The sequence below is a fragment of the Ochotona curzoniae genome, unplaced genomic scaffold (assembly GCF_017591425.1).
Source record: "Ochotona curzoniae isolate NIBS_2020 unplaced genomic scaffold, NIBS_Ocur_1.0 contig_1, whole genome shotgun sequence".
NCBI classification, from domain to species: domain Eukaryota; kingdom Metazoa; phylum Chordata; class Mammalia; order Lagomorpha; family Ochotonidae; genus Ochotona; species Ochotona curzoniae.
In genome coordinates, this window is record NW_024464918.1 from 19,321,296 (window position 1) to 19,344,823 (window position 23,528).

The 23,528-nt window shown below is 51.8% G+C and overlaps 1 protein-coding gene across 2 annotated transcripts in view; it reads right to left on the reverse strand.

Annotated features, from left to right (window-relative positions):
* SLC36A1 (solute carrier family 36 member 1) overlaps window positions 1-11,266 on the reverse strand; it is a 39,316-nt gene extending 28,050 nt beyond the window's left edge. Inside the window, exons 1-2 of one of the 2 annotated variants that reach the window (XM_040995316.1) lie at window positions 11,182-11,266; window positions 1,113-1,257 (exon numbers count right to left, since the gene is read on the reverse strand). In XM_040995316.1, coding sequence (XP_040851250.1) covers window positions 1,113-1,252 — 140 coding nt within the window. In that variant the 5' untranslated portion in view covers window positions 1,253-1,257; window positions 11,182-11,266. Of the gene's footprint in view, window positions 1-1,112; window positions 1,258-11,107; window positions 11,141-11,181 lie in introns of those variants that run through there. The other variant, XM_040995353.1, reaches the window with a different exon arrangement.
* Between the last annotated feature and the right edge of the window lie 12,262 nt (window positions 11,267-23,528).

Below are 23,528 nucleotides of genomic sequence, written 5' to 3' on the forward strand. Positions count from 1 at the left end.
CCAACTACAAGGCAAGCACATGAACAATCTGTAAAAGCATGCTGCAGGAGAAATGACCTTCCGAAGCTGGCATCTTGGCGAGCAGAAACCAGCTAGCGGTGGCGAGGGGCCAGTCCTGTGGACAGACCACGTGCCCGAGATCTGCAGCAGTTCACAAGAGAAAAGCCTTGCACTGGAGCAGGCAGAGGGGGCTTCCTCAGTGAGGAGTTGGGTCCACTGGGAAGCTTCCAGGAGCCCCTTGGGAGGTCACAGGGAGGCACATCATTCCAGGACACAAGGAACCCCTCAGCCACTCACACCCGACATACCAGGAAAGACAGAAAAGCTAAGCTTGAGGAGCAAATGGAAGGCTTGCTTTAATGAAGGGCCACTGCGGTCCTGAAAGCTGTCAGAATCCTCTATGGTTGGCAAGAGGCTGGGGAACAACAAAGAAAGCCTACCCTTGAGTTCTCTAATTCAAGTGCTGAGCACCCCAAAGTAAGCACAGCTTCATTTGGGAGGGGGTCCTCAGGTTTTCTTATTTGGGTGAGGGGGGTAAATGAAGCCCAAGGAGGGCCAAACTCAGTCCAGAGAAATCTGGAGTCTCCATAGGCAACATTCAACTGCTCCTTAGGACATGCAAAGTGCATCTCCTCCTCTGCATCAGCCAACTCTGTTACGTGCAGTGTCCCTCCCTCTTCCCACCTGTTCAGCCAAGTGATGGAGCTTTCCCCATCTGCACAGGAGCTTGCCCCGGCTGGGCTGGAGACACCTGAGGTTCTAGCTCAGGGGACGCCCAGTGCTAAATCCAGAGTGTCACCTCTAGGGGCTGAAGTCTGGGCTCTTACTCGGCGCCCACCTTCTGGGAACCACATGGCAAAGCCAAAGGGCCAAAAGAGACCAGAGGGATGGACAAGGAGTGCCCATCTCGGGGGCCACCACCGCCCAATCTCGTTATCTTACTTTTGTATTTTATACACATATATACTTTTATACATACTATATATAGTATATATTTGTATATATCTCATTTTCAACTTGGGGAGCAGATTAGTAAAATAGAAGAGGAAATATCGCTTTAAGGGAGACTTGGAACGTGGGGATGGGGGGCACGACAAGGGAACAGTACTTACGTTGTGCTGTTTCCTTCCCCGAAGCGCTGGTAGGAGCCGGAGGAGAAGTTGCTCAGGCCATCCGATGGGCTCTCCTCGGGGCTCACGTCGGTGGAGCTGTAGTCGTGGTAGTCTTCGTTCCGCAGTCGCTGTGTGGACATGGTAGCTGAGGAGACAGGACCACCCTTGTTAGGACTTGCAGCAGTGGGGGCCTTGAGCTCCATGTCTATGGTGGGCTCTGGGGCAGGAGTAGTCATGGTCCCAGGTGCTCACTGTGACAGCTGCACTGGGGATTAAGTAGGTAACCAGAGTGGCAGAGACTAGGTTAAATGGAAAGGGGGCAAAGTACACAGGGGCCGGCTGCCCGAGCCTGCCTGGCTACAGCTTCTCAGCCTCCCCGGGCTGAGCCTCACGCACACATGTTTTAATGTGTCGTGGTGCACCTGAACAAAACAGAGGTGAGGCGCGACTTGGCAGGGGCGGGGATGATGCAGATAAGTGCTTCCTGGAAGCCGCCCTGCTCCTGGGGCCCAGTTAACTGCTCCTTCCCGGGAGCTGACCTGTGGGCCCTCAAACAATAGGAGCCTGTATCCCTTCCTGCAGCCCTCGGAAGATGGGAGGTCAGCATTTATCATGCATGCTTTCAGTTCCCTTCCTTCATTAAAGTATCTTGTAAGAGATCCCTTTTGAACATGGATATGATCAAACTGCCCACTGGGTCCCAAAGCCACAAACAGCATCCTCCTCTTCCTGCTCCCAGCCATGACCTCAGACCTATCCTGTATTCTTTAGGGAAACTTTCCTGGCTACACGTCTGAGAAACAGCAGCAGAAAGCAGCTCCGAGGCCACTCCTGGCATTTGTCTTCATGTCTCCACATGACTCCTTGTTGGGGCTCATGTAACGGCACCCCAAAGTATGGCACCTTGACATCCTGAATACTCTGAACTAAAGGAGATGAGTAGGCCTCAGAAGCCAGGTTTCCATCTGCCCTTTCTTGCCCTCCTGTCTCTGATCCTTTCTCCTCCCCTTATGCAAGTCACAGACGGGATAATGTCTCCTCCCGCTGCGCGTCCAGATGCTAGAACGTCCTCACCCACAGCCAGCCGGGAAGCCTAAGAAGTGACTCTCCTCCTGTTTTGAGGACCCTCCTTTTTTGAGGGATCCTGCCTTAAGTGTGGGAGGAAGGAAGAAGAAAAGATGGGCCTTGTCGTTCTCCTTGGTCCAGTCCCAAGACATCACCCCCATGCCCCACCACGTGTCTGCACAGCTGGCCACGCTGCACCAAACCTAGTGGTTTTCTCTGGAGTTTCTGTCTCTGAAGGCTCCCACGCCACGCTAAATCTCTGCTTAAGTAAATCTGTTATGACAAGTTTCTTGTGAATCTGTCTCCTGCTGCTCCAGTGGGGGCCTTCCAGCATCCCGCCTTTCCCTCCCACGCTGTCTTCCTTTTTCAGAGATGGTGACAAAAGAGACCCTTCCCGACGTGTGCTGGGGAAGCAGGGTGTCGGTGGTGTCTCCTGAGGGGACTCCCGGTAAAGCTATTCTAGAAAACAGGCGCTTCTCTAAGACACACAGGGAGGACACGGAGGCCCCTGGAGTCCTCGAGTTTATCGCTAAAGGGACCTTCAGAGGTCACACTGGTCCCGCACTTCATAGACAAAGAATCAGTCTCCAGAAGAGAAACTGACCTGCCTGCTGCAGCCAGGTAGGAGCAAAGCAGCACAGCTCTCCTCAGACACCCCGTCTGAACCTAGACACATCCCCTGAGCGCAGTGCCAGCCGCCGGGAGGGCGAGGACAGTGAGAGACTCACTTGCCTGCCCTTCAAGAATCTGTACTCAGTCGGCAGGGGTGGGGCCGGGAAGGAACATGCACAATGAAAACCACAATAAAAATCATCCACCCCGGGCAAACTGGCACAGCTGCCCGCCTGTAAGGGTCCGCACCCCACCCCACACGAATCTGTCTCAGATACCCGCTGAGGAGGGACAGGCCCCTGATCGCCACCCCAGCACCCACTACCAGCGGGCACTTCTGAGCTGAAGGCCTCCTGGAGTTCCAGTTGCAGAGAAGCTTCTGGAAACTGGCCCCACTTGGCATCCGAAGGACCTGGCAGGAGAAGATTTCATTGTCTCCAGCCACCTGTGACGTGGGCGGGGAGGACTCCCAGCACTCTCTGGCCGACTGCCAGTGAAGGGCCTGGTGAACGCGGGAGGGCATCACTGGCGTCACTGCCACACGCAGCCTGGCATCAGAAGGGGCTGTGTCTACCCATACGCTGGGGGAGTCTAAGGACAGCCTCCAGCTCCAGGACAGCTAAACTCAGAGGGCCAGGGCAGACACCAGGCGGCCTCACACGGGCAGGATCCCTCACGTCACAGGGGGCCTGTGTTACAGCCTGCCTCTATAATCAGTTTGTTTTGTGTAATTTTGAACAGTTTTCTTTGTCTACAGTCTTAGTTTCCAAACAGAAAAAAAAAAAAAAATGAAGAAAGGAGGGAGTGGTGTGAAATACCTGCCAGCTCCCCCGGTCCTACAATTCCAGGAATGAACGCGAGCAACGATTTCCACGAACAACAGCTATTTTTTATGAGATGTGAGGAAAAGAACCTTCCCAAGGCATATGGCCACATTTCCCAGTGCAGAGGGGCAGAACACAGCTGGGATACGGCCCAATCTCTCTCCTACCAACCAAGAAACCACGCTGCTCTTCGCTTGGTCCAGATGTTCAGTTTATTTCGGATGCTGTCAAAAGGCCTCTGAATGCTGTGTAGGGAAGAAGGTTCAAGTTACCCAGAGAAGAAGGTGGCTTTAAAAAATAATCAAAAAGAACCTGAAATCTATAGATTTAAAGCTCTTATCAACAACTGCAGGATGTGGGAGATGTGGCTTGGTAACTGCACGCAAATTTAAGAGAGAAAAATGCTAACGTTTTGGCTGATGATAAATTCAACTTAAGTCCATGATATAATAATAAATGCAGCAGAGCCAAATGAGTGTGAGAAACTTTCAGTTGTATCAGAACAAGAGTCAATTCCACTCAGGCAGATAACAGCCCCACCCAGCCTCAGCACACGCTGTATTCTGTCCTGGGGGGCATACAAGAGAGGGAAGAGCAGCAAGTATATATCCAGGGCCCAAACCAGCAAAGCCTTGGAAACCATAAGCCATCCTGTTTCCAATGAGGAATGCTTGGCAGTACTGAGAAGGTTCCACCAGGCTGCTTGTTCTTTGGGGCCTCAGCTAGGACTGACATGTGGGAAATGGAAGGAAGCAGATCTTTGGCAAGACCAAAGGAACTGCTTTCCATCACAGACGTTCAGGCAGGTCCCCCAACAGGGGACCCTCCAACGGGGGTCGCTGAAGAGCAAACCATGAAGAAGCCCTGCAGTATCACCTCCCTCCTCACTGGCCACAACATCGCAGCCTGAGTCCTTATTCATGTCCAAATGGGAGAGACCACTCTAGCAGAAAGCAGGTGCCCCCGTCCCTAGAGAAGTTCAAGGCAGAGCGGCTACAAAAGGATTCAAGCTTTGGAAAGCGTGGGCCACCCCAACATCTCTTTCTGGCAACCCAGGCCTTCTTCTCGTGCTCCCTTTCTGGCCTCACAGTGTGCTGGCCCCTGTGGTCACCCTGCCCCTGGGCTCCTGTTGGCGAAACCCTGATCTTAAAGTCTGTTGTTGGAACTGCCAGTTCCTGCCCCATGGGACACTGTAACAGAGCCTATAAACTGAAATGAGGGCTGTGTTTTACAAGAGGGGAAGACAAGCTTGTCCTTCAAGTTCCCAAGGACAATGAACAGAGCTTATGTATTACAAATGGTCCAGGTGCACACATCAACATCTCCATGATATATTGAGACTCAGTGTGCCCGGCATGATAGCGTAATGGATAAGGTCCTCGCCTTGAACGTGCTGGGATCCCATATAGGCACCAGTTCTAATCCTGGCAGCTTCACTTTCCATCCAGCTCCCTGCTTGTGGCCTGGGAAAGCAGTCGAGGGCGGCCCAAAACCTTGGGACCTTGCACCCATGTGGGAGACCTGGAAAGAAGTTCCTGGCTCCTGGCTTCAGATCCGCACAGCACCGGCCATTGCTGTCACTTGGGGAGTGAATCCTTGGACGGAAGATCTTCCTCTCTGTCTCTCCTCCTCTGACTCGTCAAATAAGTCTGAATATTTGGTGCAAGAGAAAAAGCTTCAATTGTACATCCAACCAAAATTGCACTGAAAAGTCAACATTTGGTATGGCCCTGATATATTTCCTCTCATATAAATTATCCTGTTGTCTCAGTAGACCGGAGCTGCTCTGTAGTCCACAAACTATGCCCTGATTTTAGCTCAGCACTAAAAAGGAACAACTGCCATCACTTTGTGCAATGGCTGTTAACAGGAAAAACATGTTTGCTAACTGAATTTTTATTTTTAAAAACCGTTGGCAGGGGGTCCTGAGGAGCCCAGGTCCTTGGGCCTGCTGTGAGAACTTGTCCTCCTCACTGGAAAAGATGGAGCAAGTGGACGGCAGGCGCTGATGCACATGAAGGCTATGGCAGCCCATTGAGACCTGCAGAGGACATCTGGTCCATAGCAGAGGACGGAGAACAGAACAAATGGACAACTACCCCAGCCAAACGAGGATAGCAAAAATCCAGGTGAATGGAGACTCTAAGATCGACTGTGTCAGGCAACAGACATTGGTAGGGCTTCCTCATCCTTGGGTCAGCAAGATCGACACCATTTCAGAACTACTGAAACCACCCGGGCAGAACCCTCAGAGTGTACGCACCACATTGGGAACCTGGCTTGATATCAGGTGGCTGCTGCCCATCCCGGGTGCTGGGCCGGTTGGGAGGCTGGATATGGCTTCTCCCTTCATCTCCCCCTCCTTTCCCCCGAAACAGGAAGAATAGAAACTTTGGAGACAATGATCACACCCACTTATCCCTAACCCTCTATCCTTCCCACACTGATCAACTATGTAAACATCATCCAAAATTTTAAAAGCTTAAAAACACATTGATTTTCTGGAGAGATGTCATTTTTCTTTATTTGAGAGACAGGGAACCAGAGCTCCCATCCACCAGTTCACTCCCCAAAGTTGGAAGCCAGGAACCCAATGCAGGTCTCTCACACGGGCACCAGGAATTGAACCCTTGGCGCATCACCTTTGTCTCCTAGGATCCACACTAGCTGGAAGCTGAGGGTATCTTAATCAGAGTCTTCAAAAAAAAAAAAAACTATTTGTGGGGCCCAGCGCAGTGGTGCAAGTGGTTAAGGTCCTCGCCTTGCATGCCTGGGATCCCATATGGGTGCCAGTTCTAATCCCGGCAGCCCCGCTTCCCATCCAGCTCCCTGCCTGTGGCCTGGGAAAGCAGTCGAGGACGGCCCAAAGCTTTGGGACCCTGCACCCATGTGGGAGACCCGGAAGAGGCTCCTGGCTTCGGATCGGCATAGTATCGACCGTTGCGCTCACTTGGGGAGTGAATCATCGGACGGAGGATCTTCCTCTCTGTCTCTCCTCTCTGTATATCCGCCTTTCCAATGAAAAAATAATAAAAATAAAATATTGAAAAAAAAAAAAAACTACTTGCAAGGGAGTGCAACAGAGAATGAGAGGCATCTTCCATCTGCTCATTCACTTCCCAAATGCCTGCAACACCCGGGGCTGGACAAGGCCAAAGTCAGGCGCTGGCTTTCCCCCATGTGTAGGCAGCTACATCTGGTTTTCCTACATGTGTGGCAGAGATTCAAGCACCTGAGCCAGGACTTGCTGCCCCCTCACAGCAGCAAGAGGGATCAGAAGCAAAGATGATTCCATTCTGGGTACCCCAGGTGGGATGCAAGTCTCTCAAGCATTGGCCTAACGTGCCGTGCCACGGTGCCCACAGGAGCCTCAGCCAGAGGGGCGGACAATCCTTAGGGACATTTCTCTAGAGACTGCTTCTTTAGGGAAGGTCAGCAATTCTTCTTATACATTTAAAAACTAACCTTTTCATTTTAGAACTATAGTGTTCTGGGGTTCAGGAGAACAAAACCTAGCTGTTGGAAAGTCCTGCTTTCCTGTCCGATTACTGGATTATTTAGGTGTTGGAGCAAGGGGATTCCATCAGATAATTTCTAAGTATATTCTCCCTTTAGAAAAAAAAAAACATAATTCCAATTTCAAAATTTTAATGGCCAGAGAGGCTCAAAAAGAAAAAAAAAAAAAGAATTAAGCCTTAATACATTAAAATATTCTCAACCTATGCCATGCCATCTGCTAGCCAATAGCTCCCAAGCACATGAAACACAGTTGTCAAGTTGACATATGTTCACGCTGGATTTCAGTGACTTGGTATCAAAAACTGTGAATTATCTTATGACTGATTTGCCATAATGATAACATCTTAGATATACTGGCAGAGATAAAACAAGGGAAATACCAGAAGCAAACATGTTTCTGTGCCTATCTGATTCTACCTGAGTTTATGGCAGTAATCAGCTTCCTAGAAAGTCCTGATTACTGCTTGATTTACACACAACTCCACAAAAGTAGCAGCTAAGACGTTATTACGAAGGGTACACCACAGGCTCGCCTCCTGCCGGGGTCACGCACTCACAATATTTGCAGAGTGAAAGTGCTGTTCGTTACTCTGGGTTGGACTTTGGAACCCAGAGAAGCAGCAAATTTGCTAGATGCATTTTCTCCTCTCTGTTGCTGTGATTCTGAGGTCACGAAGGGGGACCCAGGCTGCAATGCTCTTTGTGGCGCATGAAGAGGGAAGCGACAACACATGGCTTCTCCATCATTTGCTCTAAAACATCAGTGGGGTGGTGTTGTGGCATAGCACATTAAGCCACAGTTTGCAACACCTACACTCCATGTTGCAGCACTGGTTCTAGCCGGGGTTGTTCTGCTTCTAATTCAACTTCCTGCTGATACTCCCTGGAAAGACAGCAGCATATGGTCCAAGTACCTGAGCCCCTGTGCTCATGTGCGAGACCCAGGTGGGGTTCCTGGACCCTGACTTCAGGTCCCTAGCACTGGCATTCTGGGGATCAAAGAGATGACAAGACCAAATTCAGGGGGTCGGCATTATGTCACATAGCAGGTTAAGCTGCCATCTGTGGTGCCGGCATCTTATATGAGTACTGCTCAGAGTCCTGGCTACTCCGCTTCTGATCCGGCTCCCTGCTAATGCTCCTGGGAAAGCAGCAGAGGGTAGCCAAATGCTTGGGCTCCTGCACCCACATGGAAGACCCAGATCAAACACCCGGCCTTGGCCTGGCACAGCCTGACCAGTGTGGCCATTTGGGGAGTTAACAAGCAGATGGAATACCTGTGTCTCTTCCCCACCCCTCTTCAACTCTGTATTTCAGATAAATAAAATAAATCTTTGCAAAAAAAAAAAAAAAAAAAACACAGCATCACATGATTTCTTTTTGCATATGTTTAGAATGTTCCAGCCCCAAGACCCCTCACTCCTGAAACAGAAGGAGTTCTATGCTTAGCCAGGTGCAGCCTGGCCAAAGGAGAGACCGAGGCCAACAGACCCAATGTGAGCTTATTACAAGGAAAGAAGGGCCTGCCAGGTGCTGGTAGGGTGGTCACAGACATCCGTGGGTCTTAGCGGGCCCAGGCCAGTGAAGGCAGAAAGAGCAGATGCTTCCCTTGGCCCAAGTCCAGGATCCCGCTCCAGCTCAGGGGGAGAGAAGATCACTGCAGGGAGTTCTCAGCACCTGATCCTTGAAGCAACATCCAGCATCTAAAGGACTGAGACAGAGGGTGAACGCTTGGTGCACCCATGGCCGCCAGGCCTGGGATGCCTGCATCCCATACGACAGTGTCTGGGTTCAAGCCCTGGCTCTGCTCCGACCCCCGCTGCCTGCTCACACACACCCTAGGAGGCAGCAGGTGATGGCTCAAGCAGTTAGAACCCTGCCACCCACAGGGCACAGGCTGAGCTCCTCACTCCTGACCTTGGGCTGGCCCAGCCTCAATTGTTGGGGATATTCAGAGAATCAGTGAGTGGGAGATCTGTCTGCTTCTCAAAGAAGAAAAGCACTGACTGTGAGAACAGTGCTCTGAGGCAAGGGAGAAATGAAGTAATCTCACAGATGGACATCTCTAACCGCTCTCCTTCACATCCCACCTGCCAAGGAGCCCAGCCAAGAATTCCACAAAGCCTCTGAATTGTAAGAAAACTAGCTAAAGTTGCCGCCCCGCATTATCAACTCATCCACAACATCCCTGCAAATAATTCACAGCAGCAGCGCCCTCTGGTGGCAGGGTATAGTCTCTGGAACACTACAATATAAAAGGAACCCAGGGGGGCTGGTGCCATGGCAAAGTAGGCTGAGCTTCCTCCTGTGGCGCCAGTGTTCCACTAATGTCAGTTCGTGTCCCAGCTGCTCCACTTCCCACCTAGCCCCATGTTTGTGGCCTGGGAAAGCAGCAGAGAACAGTCCAAAGTCTTGGGACCACATACCTCTGTGGCAAACCCGGAGGAAGCTCCTGGTTCCTGGCTTTGGACTGGCCCAACTCCAGCCATTGTATGGCTATTTGGGGAGTGGACCAGCAGATAAAAGATCTCTGTCTCTTCTCTATATAACGATGCCTTTCAAAGAAATAAATAAAAAGAATCTTGCATGCCAACACTACCACTGCAGCAGACACAGCACTGGCTAATTCCAGCGACAGGAGCCCTACAATTTTAAAGGAAAACAAGGTATCAGGAGCAGGCCATTGTAAGTGACACGATCTGAAGACAGAGCGAGACTTCACACATCATGGCAAAGGGCCTTCACCTCACACAGTGCTACACTCAGACCGACCAACCATGCCTTTTGCATGACCGTCCTTCCTGGTTTTGAGAGCATCTCTAAAGAAAAAATGTTCTAAATGGACAGGTGCGCTAACTACTGCAAGCCAAGTCCCAGTCAAGAAGCCCAAGAGGGCCTTCATGGTGCTTAAAATCATAAAAGACAGTTAAAATCACTCGGAGCTACTGGCATTTAACGCAGACAAAATGCTGAGTGGAGGAGGACTTCATGGTAACCCAAGAACACACTGACAGAGACCACTTCCTGGACAGAGATGAGATAGGTCTCCTTGCAAGGATGTTACTGAAAGCACACAGGAAAGAAACAATGTCTCCGAACAGAAACGCAGAGAGCGAGACCTAGATAAAGAGCCTGAGGGCAGAGGGCTCTCAAGGATTCAACCGCCTGGTGGCACAGGCAGAACTGGAACCCAGCTGAGGGTGGGAGTCGCAGCATCGTGGCCAATAGAGAACGGCCTCCCAGTTCTCCTGTCCCAGTTCTGCCCATGACACCATGCTGCTATTTCACTCCGGGATCCACACAAGCCACCGGCCTGGCTCAAACCTAGCGGGTGGCAGGCCAAAGAAAGCAAAGGTCCTCCCATTCCTCAACGGGCTATCAGGCTCTCTGCAACCTCCGCCGAGCCACCAACACCCTCTGAACACCCACCGAGTCACAGCTCACATTTTGGTAAATTTGCACGGAACTGCAGATCCCTTAGGAAACGACCCCACAGAATGATGAGTTTGCAGAAAAAAAATCATGAGCAAACAGGGGAACCACACCCGCAGCCAGTCCAACCAATGGAGACCGCGAGAGAGCTACAACCGGACAAGGTTCCACGAGAACGGAAAGGGACAGAGGGCGCTGTCCACGGGTCCAGATCCCTGCAGGAGGCAAGCAGCTGCAGGAGCTGGCCGCGGACCCCAGCCCCGCTAACCCGTGACCCCAGCCCCGCTCACCCGTGACCCCAGCCCCGCTCACCCGTGACCCCAGGCAAGACCCCACCTGGGCCAGGTGCACCAAAGGACCTTCCCAGGCGGGGAGGGCTGGCACCATCTGTGAGCCCGGCTCTCCTCAGGAAGGACGGTGGGGACGAGAGCCCCTGCTGAACACTACCGCTCCCCGACGTGCCCAACAGCAGGGCAGACCCCAACCCCACCGGTGCAGAGGGACCGCAGCAGCCACCCGGCATCCGGGGGAGTCGTCCCGGACCCGGAGCACCTGCTCCCCCGGGCGGAGGACGACGTGGGTGAGCCCCGCCCGAGGCGCTGGCCGCAGTCACTCACCGCTGGATTCCCTGTCCAGCCCGGACTCTTGCCGGCGTCAGACTGACCCCACCTCCCAGTCTCAGCGCCGACCCCTCATCATCCTTCCCGGGCAGCCGGACAGCTGCTTCCGGGCCCTATCACGTGACAGGAGCGCTCCAGCCGGAGGCCAGAGTCACGTGCACCACTCGGCTCGCCTTGCTCCGCACCCCTGCCCCATAGCACCACCTGGCGGCCTACTGCTGCCACTGCAGCACGGACCCTGTTCTTGGGAAGGAGGCGTTGATCTTGAAAGATGCAGTTTTGGGAAAAACATCATTCCCCGAGTTGTGAGCTTGTGAAAGATTGCTAATTTTCATATGTGTTTTAATACATCTTAATGAACACGTATTGCATTTACAATCAAGAGATAAACGGTTTTTTAAACATCAGCAAGTCCAATGTCTAGATACACAAAGTTTCACTTGCACCTGCTTCTGGAAATGGGAACGTGAGGTCAGGGAACATTTGTGTTTATATATTTAAGTTTTACAGTGATACTTTAGATTGATGGCAACATCTAAAACATCTAATATGTATGAAAGGTATTATCTAGATGTATTCTCTTTCGTACTCCTGTTTGCAGGTTTTTCTTTAAAAAAAAAAAACAGAATACAAGTCAAAACTTGCCATAAAAGACATTCTTCACTTAGTGATAAAATGGCCAATTTATCAGAAAACATTATAGCTGCAAATATACGTCCCCAACACTTAAATATGCACAGCTAATATTAATGACCATGGAGGGAGGAACAGAGAGCAGAAACAATTAGGAGGAGACTTCAGTTCCCCTCTTTCAACAATGAGATCAACCAGATAGGAAATTAGTAAGGAGATACTGGGCTTGGGCTGCACTTTTGACTCATGCAGAACTTTCTTTAGTTCAAGGAATATTCTCCAGGATAGGCCACCGAAACACCTTTAGGAATTCAAAACACTGGGACCAACACAATGGCTCAGTGGCTAAATCCTCACCTTGCAACTACCAGAATCCCATATGGGCACTGGTTGTGTCCTGCCTGCTCCATTTTCCATCCAGCTCCCTGCTTGTGGCCTGGGAAAGCAGTCAAGGATGGCCCAAAGCCTTGGGACCTTGGATCCATGTGGCAGACCTGGAAGAGGCTCCTGGCTCCTGGCTTCAGATCAGCTCAGCTCCAGCCACTGTGTCTGCTTGGAGAGTGAACCAGTGAATGGAAGATATTTTTCTCTGTATCTCCTTCTTTATATATTTCTGCCTTTCAAATAAATAAATCTTTTTTTTAAGAGTATCCCCCCAAAGCTTCTATTAAAAGAAAAAAAGAAATTCAAGAACATTGAAACAATATCTAATATTGCCCCCAAACACGATGGAATGAAAGTAGGCATCCATCATAGGAGGAACTGGGGCCAGCACCATGGCAGAATTCTTCTAAGCTTCTGCCTATCATGCTGGCATCCCATACAGGGCCCAGTTTGTGTTCTGGCTGCCCCACTTCCAACCCACCTCCTTGCTAAGGACCTAGGAAAGCAGTGGAGGATGGCCCAAGTGTTTGGGCCTCTGCACCTATATGGGAGACCCAGATGAAGCTCTTGGCTTCAGACAACCCCAGCTCCAGCCATTTTTGGCCATTTGAGGAGTGAACCGGCAAGTGAAAACCAAGAAATAATTGGAACCCTCCCAACAGAGGAAAGCCTGGGACCAGAAGGTTTTCTAGCTAAATGTTACCAAGCATTTAAAGAATACAAGTGCTCTGAAACCACCCCTGCACAGAGCTGGACTCGCTGCCTCACACCCATGTGCTCAGCCGGCACGGCTTTCATGCCTCACATGAAAAGAAAGCTACGGGCTTCTTTCTTTGATGAACAGCATATAAAAGCCTCCAGGCAAAAGATGTACACACTGAATTCAATAGCACATCACACACATTGTGCCTTGAGACCAAGCATGGCTCATCCCTGGAAGGGAAGGATGTAAGCTAACCTATATGAGAGCCACACTAAAGGAAGAAAGGCACGTGACGAAGCCCAAATCCTTGTGCAGATACAGAAGGAAAGCTTTCCTGCACGGAAGTGCACATTCGGGGGCCCCACTCCACACCTGCTCCATAAGGAACCCAGGTTTGGATTTGGAGATGCTACCCAGGGAACTGGGATGCTCCCTCATGCTGGCAAGCACGGTCCTGGAGGCCGAGCTTCCAAGTTCCTGCTTGGGCCAAGTGCTCACATGCCGGGCGTGGCCCTGGTGGCTCCCTGTTGGGTTAACACCCTTCATCTGGGTGGCAGAAAAAAAAACTGGAAAGCCTTGCTCCATCTCCCAGCCGCATCTCCTGAGTAAGACGTATCTCTTCAGGAAAGTGAGGCTGAAAACCCCGCCTGACTTAGCCTCTCTCCCGGGATCGTTTGAGGATCAGATGGGATCCGGCATGTCAAGCTTCCGTCTACACCAAAAGGGCTTGTGCTGCTCCGAAATCTTAGGAGAATTAGTCCTTTTGCACTTAGTTGCCTTGAAAGACATAAATTTGTCTTTGTTCTTCCTGCCAGCCCATGTTCAGCCCTCAGCAGGAACGAGCCAGGAGATGCCCCCAGGTGAGTCCTGCCCAGTGGGTCCCTGCCCATCTTCCTGCATGCTCTGGACCAATGGCACCACCCCTTCCATCCATCGCTTCCGGGAGCCTGCTCTCTACAGTTGCTTCCAGCTCTGAAGTTCTCAGATTTTGAATCAAAATGACCAAGGGCATGCATTTTCAAATGTGAATATGAATTTAAGGCCACACTAGCTGGGGGATCTCTGCCAAGAACTGACTGGACTCACACTGCCCTGTCCCCAGCTGTCCTGTGGTGACCACTTCCCTCCCATGGACCCCTCTGACCTGTCACTCAGCCTGCGGTCTGAGTCTTTGGTGCTGTCAGTCAGGGCCACCTGAGAGGAGGCAGGAGGCAGCAACATGCGGTGAGGATGATTCCAGCAACTTCAAATGGTCCAGAGCAACCTGAAAAGCCCCCCCTGCAGGGTGGGCAGGCGCTGGGGGTTACCTCACAATGGCAACAAAGGGCCTGGGTGCTGGGCTAGGAGGCTGCTGTGTGAGACCCGAGGGCAGGAGAGCAGGCTGAGGCCAGCTCTGCCCCAGGCAGCCGGCCAGTCTCTCTCTCTCTCTCTCTCTGGGCGGCAGCTACCTACAGGAGAAGGCAAGAGAAGGACAGTTACCCCTCCCGTCTGCGGTCCTCTGAGCCCTCTGCCCTGCTTCAGCCACAGCTCCCAAGGGTGACCGGGTGGGCCCAGGCCAGCCCCAGAGTCATCCCACAGCACACATGAGCAGCTCTCCGAGGCATATGCGGCACTGTGTCCATTTCACACGTGGGCAGCTGAGAGGCCACCAGCTCTCCGAGATCACACCTGGTGACCCGGGAAAGAATCTGTGGTTTCACCTAGCCCTGTCTTAGTCCCTGTGGTCTCATGGCTACAACTTGCCAGATCCACCAGCTGAAAGCAGATGACGCTGTGACACACAGAGCCGGGATGTGGTGGCTTAGCCTTTGGCACCCACTCCGACCCCGCTGTGCCACAGAGGCCAGGAATCGGAGAATTCATCCTGCACTTAGGACAAGGCCAAACGGATCCAAGATGGCCGGAACTAAACGGTGGTTAGAGGCCGAGGTGCAGGTGTGCTCGGGCGCCGGGCAGCGAGTTGGTGGGATGCTTGTCACCTGCGCTTTTCACGAAGCGTCAAACATCTGCCCTGGAGGGGTGGCCTTGGCATTGAGACTTTGCTGGTGTGTGATGTGCAATAAGTAGCAGCGGTGGCAGGAGTGATAATGATTCATATTAATATTGCTATCTCAGCCTCCTTTTTGATAGATTTGCCTGGTAAATCTTTTCCATCCTTTTTATTTTCAACCTTTTGTTTCCCAATGTTTTAAATGTATCACAAACATTTTTTTTTATGTTTCAAGGTCTATTGGCCTTGTCATAATCACAGGTGTATTGGTATGTCAGAGCTCCCTTCTTCTGCAGGTTCCACCTATTTCTTTCTCATTTATATGCATTCCTTTTCCTATCCGTGCTTCTTTTCTCTCTGAGCCTTCTTTTGGGTTCAGTGAGGTCTCCGCCTCATTCAGTTTTGCTTTATCCTCTACTGATTCGGAAGTCACTTTGTTCCTAGCTGTTACCCTTTGATATTAAAGTGCATACTTAAGAACATGCTAATAGAAAGCTAAGTAATATCTTCACTCTTTCTACAGAAAATGTCAATACTTAGCATCCCCATTTCCTGCACATTTTCCACGTCTAACCTCCCATTCCCTTTGCTGTGTCTAATCCGTCAAGCCCGTCCATTGACTTTTTAATTTCAATTACTACAATCCTCTTTCCTAGAAGTTCTATTATGATTTCTTTTAAATCTACCCAATCTTTTTTTTTTTTTTTTTACTTTTTTCCCCTCTTTTTGGTTGGTGATTCAAGTGGATGGTATTGGTTGGGGTGGGGCAGAATTTATTGGACGCACTGGTGGTCAGAAGTGTACCAGGCTGAAGTACAAAATGATTTATTTATGGTGTCTGAAAGAATTTTAAAATGATAGAAAAATGGGGGAAAAGAGAGAGAAATAAATAGGGAGAGAGGTTTTGATATGTATTTATTTTTATTAGAAAGGCATATTTAGAGAGAGGAGAGACAGAAAGATCTTCCATCTGCTGGTTCACTCCCCAAATGGCTGCAGTGGCCAGAGCTGAGCTGCTCTGAATCCTGGAGCCTCCTCTAGGTCTCCCACGTGGTTGCAGGGCTCCAAGGATTTAGGTCATCCTCCACTGCCTTTCCAGGCCATAAGCAGGAAGCTGGATTGGAAGTGGAGCAGTCAGGACATGAACCAGTGGCCATATGGGATGCTGACACTTGCAAGTGGAGGATGAACTGTTTTCAAAGGTGTTTTTTTTTTTTTTTTGAAAAAGCAAAAGCAAAGTAAAACATTGGTGATTGGAATGTAATGAGGAGCAAGGTTGCAAATCACCTCCTGGCTCAGCAGTAGGAGGGGGTGAGGAAGGGGTGAGGCACCCAGGTCCTGGACACCTCACAGTGGCTTGAGAGGAGGGTGGAAAGAATTTACCTCTGGCTCGGCAAGCCTTTGCTGCCTGCTTTGCAAGAGAACCCTCTGTTCCTTCTATGCAACTATCACAGAGCACCTTTAAACACCTCTGATTAACAGTCATGGTTTCCAACCGAGTCCCTCTGGGCGACAGACTGTCCTGTCTGGAACTGCTGGGTCCCAGGACTGAGCCAGGTGACGGGCACTTGGGCACTCAGGCAGCAGATGGGGGAACAGAGAGGAAAAGGCAGTGGGAAGTCTCCATGTGAGCGGAGGAGAAGCCATCGGCTCCCTCGCCTCATACTTCTGGCCATTCATGCTTCCCAAGGGCAGGTCTGGGCCATAGCAGGCCAGGGGTGTGGGGCTGTGTTTGAGCTCCTGAACTCAGGATGGTTTGGGAGCCAAAGCTGCATTTTGCAGCAATTATAGTCAAAACCCATTCTTGTTCATGGCCTCTGCCAAGCCTGTGGCTGCTCCAGTCCCCTTAACGGCCCAGTGCCTGGGGCTGAGGAGCGAGGCATCTTAGGGCTTGGAAAGGGCCTCCCTCAATGCCAGCGCCTGGCATTGCTGCTGCCGGGGAGACCAACAGGATCCTTCAGTATCCTTTCCTCCCTGAGAGCTTCTGGAACTTCTGTGGCAGTTCCTTTCCTTTTTTTTTTTTTTTTTTTTCCCCTTGCTACAAATCAAAGCTGTAAATGTGGGCTTTTCTCTCTTTCTAGGCAGACAGGCCAACAGGAATCTACACGCGGAGCGTGACCCGAGGCTGCCTGGGATGTGGCCCGGTTCCAGCATCAGGCGATCGGATGCTCACCCGCCTCACTCACGTGCTGGGGCCTTCCTCACAGTTCCTGTCCAGCAGTTTCCCTTCCGTCCTCCTCTGCAGGAGTGTGTCGTGCACAGCCAAGGCGCCCCACACTAGCGCTCTGAAACACAGAATGGCAGACCACAGTGGGCAGGGGCTGGAATAAAGGAACAACAGGTCAGAGTTTTCTAGACAGCGTGCTTACCGCTGGCACCGGCACAATGTCTTTGGTCGGGAGCTGAGGTATAATCTGGTGTATAAAGTACCCTCCTCTCCACCTGCAAGCAGAGGGAATCCGAAATGAGCACACAGCTGTCTTCCTCCTGGAAAGTCACCTTCCACCTGGAATTGGGATGGGGCGTCCCCTGGTGGCAAGAGTGGGGAAGCGCCGTTCCTGCAACTACGTATTGCTCTGGTCATCATCATGCAAGGGGCACAGAGCTGCCTAGGGGGGCAGCGTTTCCTGAATATGAAGCAGGATTCTCGCGTATGCACGTCTGCGCTAGAAGACCTTAAAGGTCATTTTACTAGTTCATGTTACAATTCAGTAGTTCCCTTAAAAAAAAAAAAACCAGTTACCTGAAAGAATCAGAGAGCAGAAAGATCTTCCACTTCATGCTTCACTCCCCAATGGAGGTAGTGGCCATGGCTGGGTCAGGCTGAAGCCAGGAGTCAGGAACTTCTTCCAGTCTTCCACATTGTGTAGGGACCCAAGCACCTGGACTATCCTTTGCTGCCTCCCGAGTGCACTAGCAGGGAGCTGGATAGGAAGTGGAGGAACTGGGATTCAGTGCCCATACGGGATGCCAACACTGCAGGCGATGGGTAAAGCCCAGTAGTTCCTTATTCCTAATAGGTGTGAAGGTAGCACCATGTCTCGGAGGTCACTGTTTCTGTTTTACTTTTCCTGAGATATTTTGTTTCTACTTTTGTGATCTTGAGCTATTTTCCCTGGATGTCTGAACTTAGGCTGGCAAAGCAGCTGTGAGCCACTGTACAGTGAGTGGGGCACTGTTCCGGCCACTGTGCACTGAGTGGGGCACCGTTCTGGCCACTGTGCACTGAGTGGGGCATTGTTTCAGCCGTCATGCAGTGAGCGGGGCACCGTCCAGCCACCATGCACTGAGTGGGGCTCCGTCCAGCCGCCATGCACTGCGCAGGGCACTGTTCCAGCTGTCATGCAGTGAGCGCGGCACTGTTCCAGCTGTCATGCACTGAGTGGGGCACCGTTCTGGCCACAGTGCACTGAGTGGGGCACTGTTCCAGCCATCATGCAGTAAATGGGGCACCATCCAGCCGCTGTGTACTGAGTGGGGCACTGTTCCAGCTGCCGTGCACTGAATGGGGCACCGTTCCAGCCACTGTGCACTGAGTGGGCACCGTTCCTTCAGGGGTAGAGTCTTCCTCTGGAAAGCCAGGGGTGGTGCTGGCACCCAGGTTCCACTCCTTCTGCACAAGGAGATGGACATTGTCACGCCCTGTGCGGAAGCCTCATGACCAGGTGACGCATCATGCAGGGGAACCCTCGCCAAGCTCCTGCTCAAGCCTCCGAGAAACCAGCATTCCTGAGGTTCGTGGGCCCCAGGCAGGTGGTTTGGTTGTTCTTGCTTCTCAGAAGGAAATAGGAAGGCCCGTAAGGAAGGGTCAGGTCACTAACACGGGGAGGAGAGGACTAGAAAGAGGCGGCTCTGACACAGCAAGACCCGGTTACTGTCCCATGTGACCATGCAGCCCCCCATGTTCTGGGCAGGAAATCTCCCTTTGGGTACCTTAGTTTTTCCTATCAAAAAAAAAAAAGGAATTGGACTGGAATGACTCCCAATTTTGATCTACCGGTCAGATCTCTTTCATGAGTAAGCAACGAAGTCCAACCCAACCTGACCTAGGTTAGAAACCAAAACGCAAAGTGACTGTGTGGGGTGGGCCTGGCTGTGCGCTCTCCATCTCTGGGGTTTTCTGCCCCCTAGTGGCAGCACGCGGTCACTGCCCTTTCTCCCAGCAGCGTCATTAGGCTTTTTGGGAAAAGATCATTCCTCCATCAGCGTAGACAACCCGAGACCATCCTATGCCCGGCAGCAGGTGCACAGGATTTGCCCCCTTTGCAGACAGAAGGAAGCGCACTGCAGGAAAGTGTAAGGAAGGACGGTGGGGGCACAGTGAGGAATCCAAGTCTCCCATGTAGTTTTTCCAACATAAACTCAGCCTGTACCCTGAGGAGCCCATGCAAATTCAGTTGTGGAAGCCGTTTCACCCACGCGCTCATTCAGTCAAGACTCCGAAGGAGCTGAGTTGGAAAGCAGTGCCCCATCTTCTCTGAGGTCCTGGTACCGGCCTCCCCTCAAAAGCATGGACGTATCTAGAGTTCTCCACTAGAGGGCTCCTTTCCCAGAGTCCGCTTTGATGGGTCCCAGTTTCTGCATGCTGCTGCGGGGTGCAAGCTCTCCCTGCAGTCCTGAGGGGTCCTCTGCAGGCTGCAGGTGCCTGGGAATGGCTCTCCTGGGCCCCTTAGCCTCCCTCAGGCTGCACCCACCGCCGAGCTGGTTCACGCAGGTGGTCCCTGCCTCACCTCTGCCCTGTAGCTGAATGTAACTGCAGAGATCATCCACAGGGAACGGGAGGCAGGTAGCCTTGCTTCTCTCCTGTTCCTGGTCCAGCCACCAGGGTCTCCCTGGCACATGTGTGGTCTCTACAAACAGCAAATACTTGTGAGATTAAACCGAACCTAAGAGAAGATCTTGAGTTTCTTGGGTGGCACGCTAGACATCGTAAGTGAAGTCGAGGGCAGACAGAGGTGGCTTGCAGTCAGAGGATAAGCTGAAGAAGCCAACTTTGAACCTGAAGTAAGAGCAATGCAGGACCCCTCCTCTAGGATCAACTTCTGTCACCTGTTTTCTGTTCTTGCATTTGATGCTCAAGATGCAAACTTGATGGTTGGACAGAACCCGATCTCATGTGCCCCCATGCTCTGGGCAAGCACAGTCCAGCTGTTCTGATTGGTGATCCTCATGCAATGAGAGCAAAAGCAGAGGGTGGGTGGGGGATTCAGTGCAGCTGGTGTCCACATGAGGTGGACAGTACTGCCCAGCTGACAGGGGTCACTGGATGAGGGGAGCTGAGAAGCAGCAAGGAGTCAGAACCTGCCCTAGGCAGCGTAGAGAAGTGGCCAGAGTTGGCTTCTTCGAGCATGGCACAGCCATACTTCTAGATCTGATGGCGACTGCGTCCCACCTCCAGCCCTGTTGATATAGACGGCTTCACTGGGTCTGGTGTTGCTGGGCGGTCCCGATGCCACTCCGGGCTCCTGGTCTCTGCCTGGTCTATGCCTGGCTCTTGCTGCCATTGTAGACTGAGCACGCAGATGAAAGATATCTCTCTCGTTGTTCTGCTTTTCAAATAAGTCTTATTAAGTAAGATTTTTGGTTCTAGCTGTATTATTTTGCTGCAAGAATTCCTAGTGCCAGCCAGCCAGGCCAAGGTCACAGATTTCTGTAAACAAAGTGGCTGCTCGCTCAGACAGGCCTCAGTCGCACGGACAGCAGGAGGCTAGCAGTTCCAGGAGCTCCCAGGGCACCTCAAAGGCACCGGCCGCTGGGATGGGGATCCTGGGTCATTCCCCTTGGAAGTTCCCAGTATCTCCAATGTGCGCACAGGGCTAGGTTTAAGCTCGGGATTTTCCTCTCCCTGCCCACAGGGCCAGGTTGAGGGAGGGTCACCAAGAGAATGGAACAGGGGGCCATGGCCCAGAGATGAAGGGACAGCCACTCCATCTACTGATACCTGTGTGGTGACAGCCTGAGGTTGGTGGGGGCAAAGGGAGAGCATTTCCAAATCTAAAAGATGCCGGAAGAGTGTATGTGTGCCAGCAAATCCTTCAAATTTTCAACAGTGGCAGCTAATTCTATGAGCATGGCCCTCAGCTGGTCAGCCAGCAACCACATTCGAGACTTCACTCCCGAGTTATTTATGAAGCCCCCTAACTTCTCCCTCCTTTCCCTCCTCTCTCTCTCTCTCTCTCTCTCTCTCTCTCACCTACACACACACACACACCCTCCCAGTTCTGACTTAAACAGGAAGGTTCATTAACAGGCTCACCAGGTGACTTGCAGGCCTTTCTGGGACAATCTCCAGCGCCCCCTAGTGGCTGCCTAGCGAGAGCGGAGCAGCTTACACTGAGCTTCGAAGGGCAAGTTCAGGGGTGCGTGGTTAGTACTACCACGAGCTGGGTGAGAAGGTGCTGGTGTCTTGCACGTCTCAAAGGATGTTCCTAGGTTTTCCTTACAAGTCAATCAAGTACTGTCCTCGAATCCCGAATCCGCATGGCGGTGCCTGTGGAACCGGTGCCTGATGCAATGAAACACAAGACAGTCGTGAGACACAGCTGTGTGCCCGGAACACACTCACTTGCGAGCTTTTGTTGGTCAAATGCACAACTTGCAGTTCTGTTGCCTGCAGTGTGTTTTCCCGGATCACCCGGAACATCTCAGGGCTGTTTCAGACCCCTCAGACAAGCCAGCGGTCACCCGTGGGTGCGGATCTGCAGTGCTTCTGGGGCCCCAAGAGTTAATGTCAGGATTGGGACTGGAAGGCCACTTTCCCCATTCCTGACCCGGAGTCCACCGGGCCTCACGTTAGCGGGCTTTTGGAACATAAGGGCATTTTGGGGGTGGGATGGTCGTATTATGTCTCACTGTTAAACAATGCAACCTTCCAAAATGCAGCAAAATGGAGATGGGAAGTTAGCGCCTACTTTATAACTTCGCAAGAATTCACCTGCTAGCTACTGCCTTCCCTCTCATCTATGCAGCTAGCTACACGAATGTGCGTGAAGTTCATATTTTTTTTTATCTTTTCAAAAATTCATTTTTGTTTTCATTTGAAAAACAGAGAGGGAGAGAGAGAGAGGAATTTCTATCTGCTGGCACACTCCCCAAGTGCCCATGAGAGCCAGAGCTGGGCCAGTCTTAAACCAGGAGCTAACAGCCAACCCAGGACTCCCATCTGGGACAGGGACCCACGATACCCAAACCATCCCACACCTGCTGCCTCCCAGGGTGTGCACCAGCAGGAAGCTGGAACTTGATACGGAACTGGGACTCAGCCAGGCACCTGGGAAGAGACATAGGCCTCTCCAATGCAGTCGTAGCCCCTGATGCCAAATGCCCATCCTGGAAGCCACAAGCTCCTGTCGTTCTTGGTACAGACGGCTGCGTGCCGACACTGTGTGCCCCTGCAGGCACACACAGCCACATCGGGCCAACTCCTGAGGCTCCTGTGCTGGCCTTTGCAGCTTTTCCCCTCAGTCCAGGGATCCCCAAACACCTGGCATTGCATTGTATCTGTCTTCAGCCTACTTTAACCTAGAATCGCTCCCCCGCTTGGTTTTATGCGGCAGTGACTTTGGAAGCATGCTGTCAGTCGCTCGCAGGTCACTGTGCTTTGCTAGCACGTTGGGCCTCCCTCACTGCCCTCAGTCCATCCACCTGCGGCCTGACAGGCGGCGCCTTGCAATTCAATTCTTAGGCCGCAGCGCCGCCTGGCGGTCACATGTGAGAAGGCAGCTGCTGGGAAACCACCCCACCCCACATACTGGGTCCCCGGGGAAGGCAAGCTGCTGTTCCACACTGGGAAGACCTGGAAGGAGCTGCAGGCGAAGCTTCTGGAGCTGAAAGAGGTTGACTCCCTCCTTTGGGGCCGCCAAACCCGCCGCTTCAACACCCAGTTCAGAAACCCCAAGTTTAGAGCCCAGCAGAGGCCAGCCCCTGTAAGGCACCGTCATTATGGGGGACCCAAGCACACACAACTTGGGTCAGCTTAAGCACGTGCAACAAAAAGCTGAAGGTCACAGACACTTTCCTGTGTGGGATAAGGCTCTTCCTAGTGTTCCTTTATTATCCTTTTAACGCCACTAGGATCTGTAGTGGCATCCCATCATTTGTTTCTGATTCCAGTAATCTGTGTTTTCTCTTCTTTTGCTCCACGACTTGGGTACAGCTTTAACAACGTAATTGATCTTTTCAATCGCTTTCTAATCCGCTAGTTTTTCTCCACTGTGTTTGCTTCAGCCCCGTGGATTCTTGTCTTCATTCCAGTCGTGCACTGCTTAGTCCCCAGGGACAAGATGCAAGAAACGTGTCACTCGGACACTTCTCCCTCATGCAAAGATCTCAGCACACAGAGCTGACTCACGCGATGGCATCACTAGGCAAGCCGGTCTCGAGACCCACCCTTGCATGTGTGGTCTGCTGCTGACTCACACTTGAATGTGGTGTGTGACTGCACTTTTCCCCTTCGGTCTGGTTTGTTTTTGGATTTACCTTTCTTCTTTCCAGTATCTTGACGTGGGAACCCTTTTGATTGGTGAGTCCACTGAAACTTTAATACTGTCAAGTTCCCTCTAAGCCTGTGTAAGTACAGTGGCCTCACAGGTGGCTCTGGACAGAATGAACACACACCGGTATGAACTGAGATGT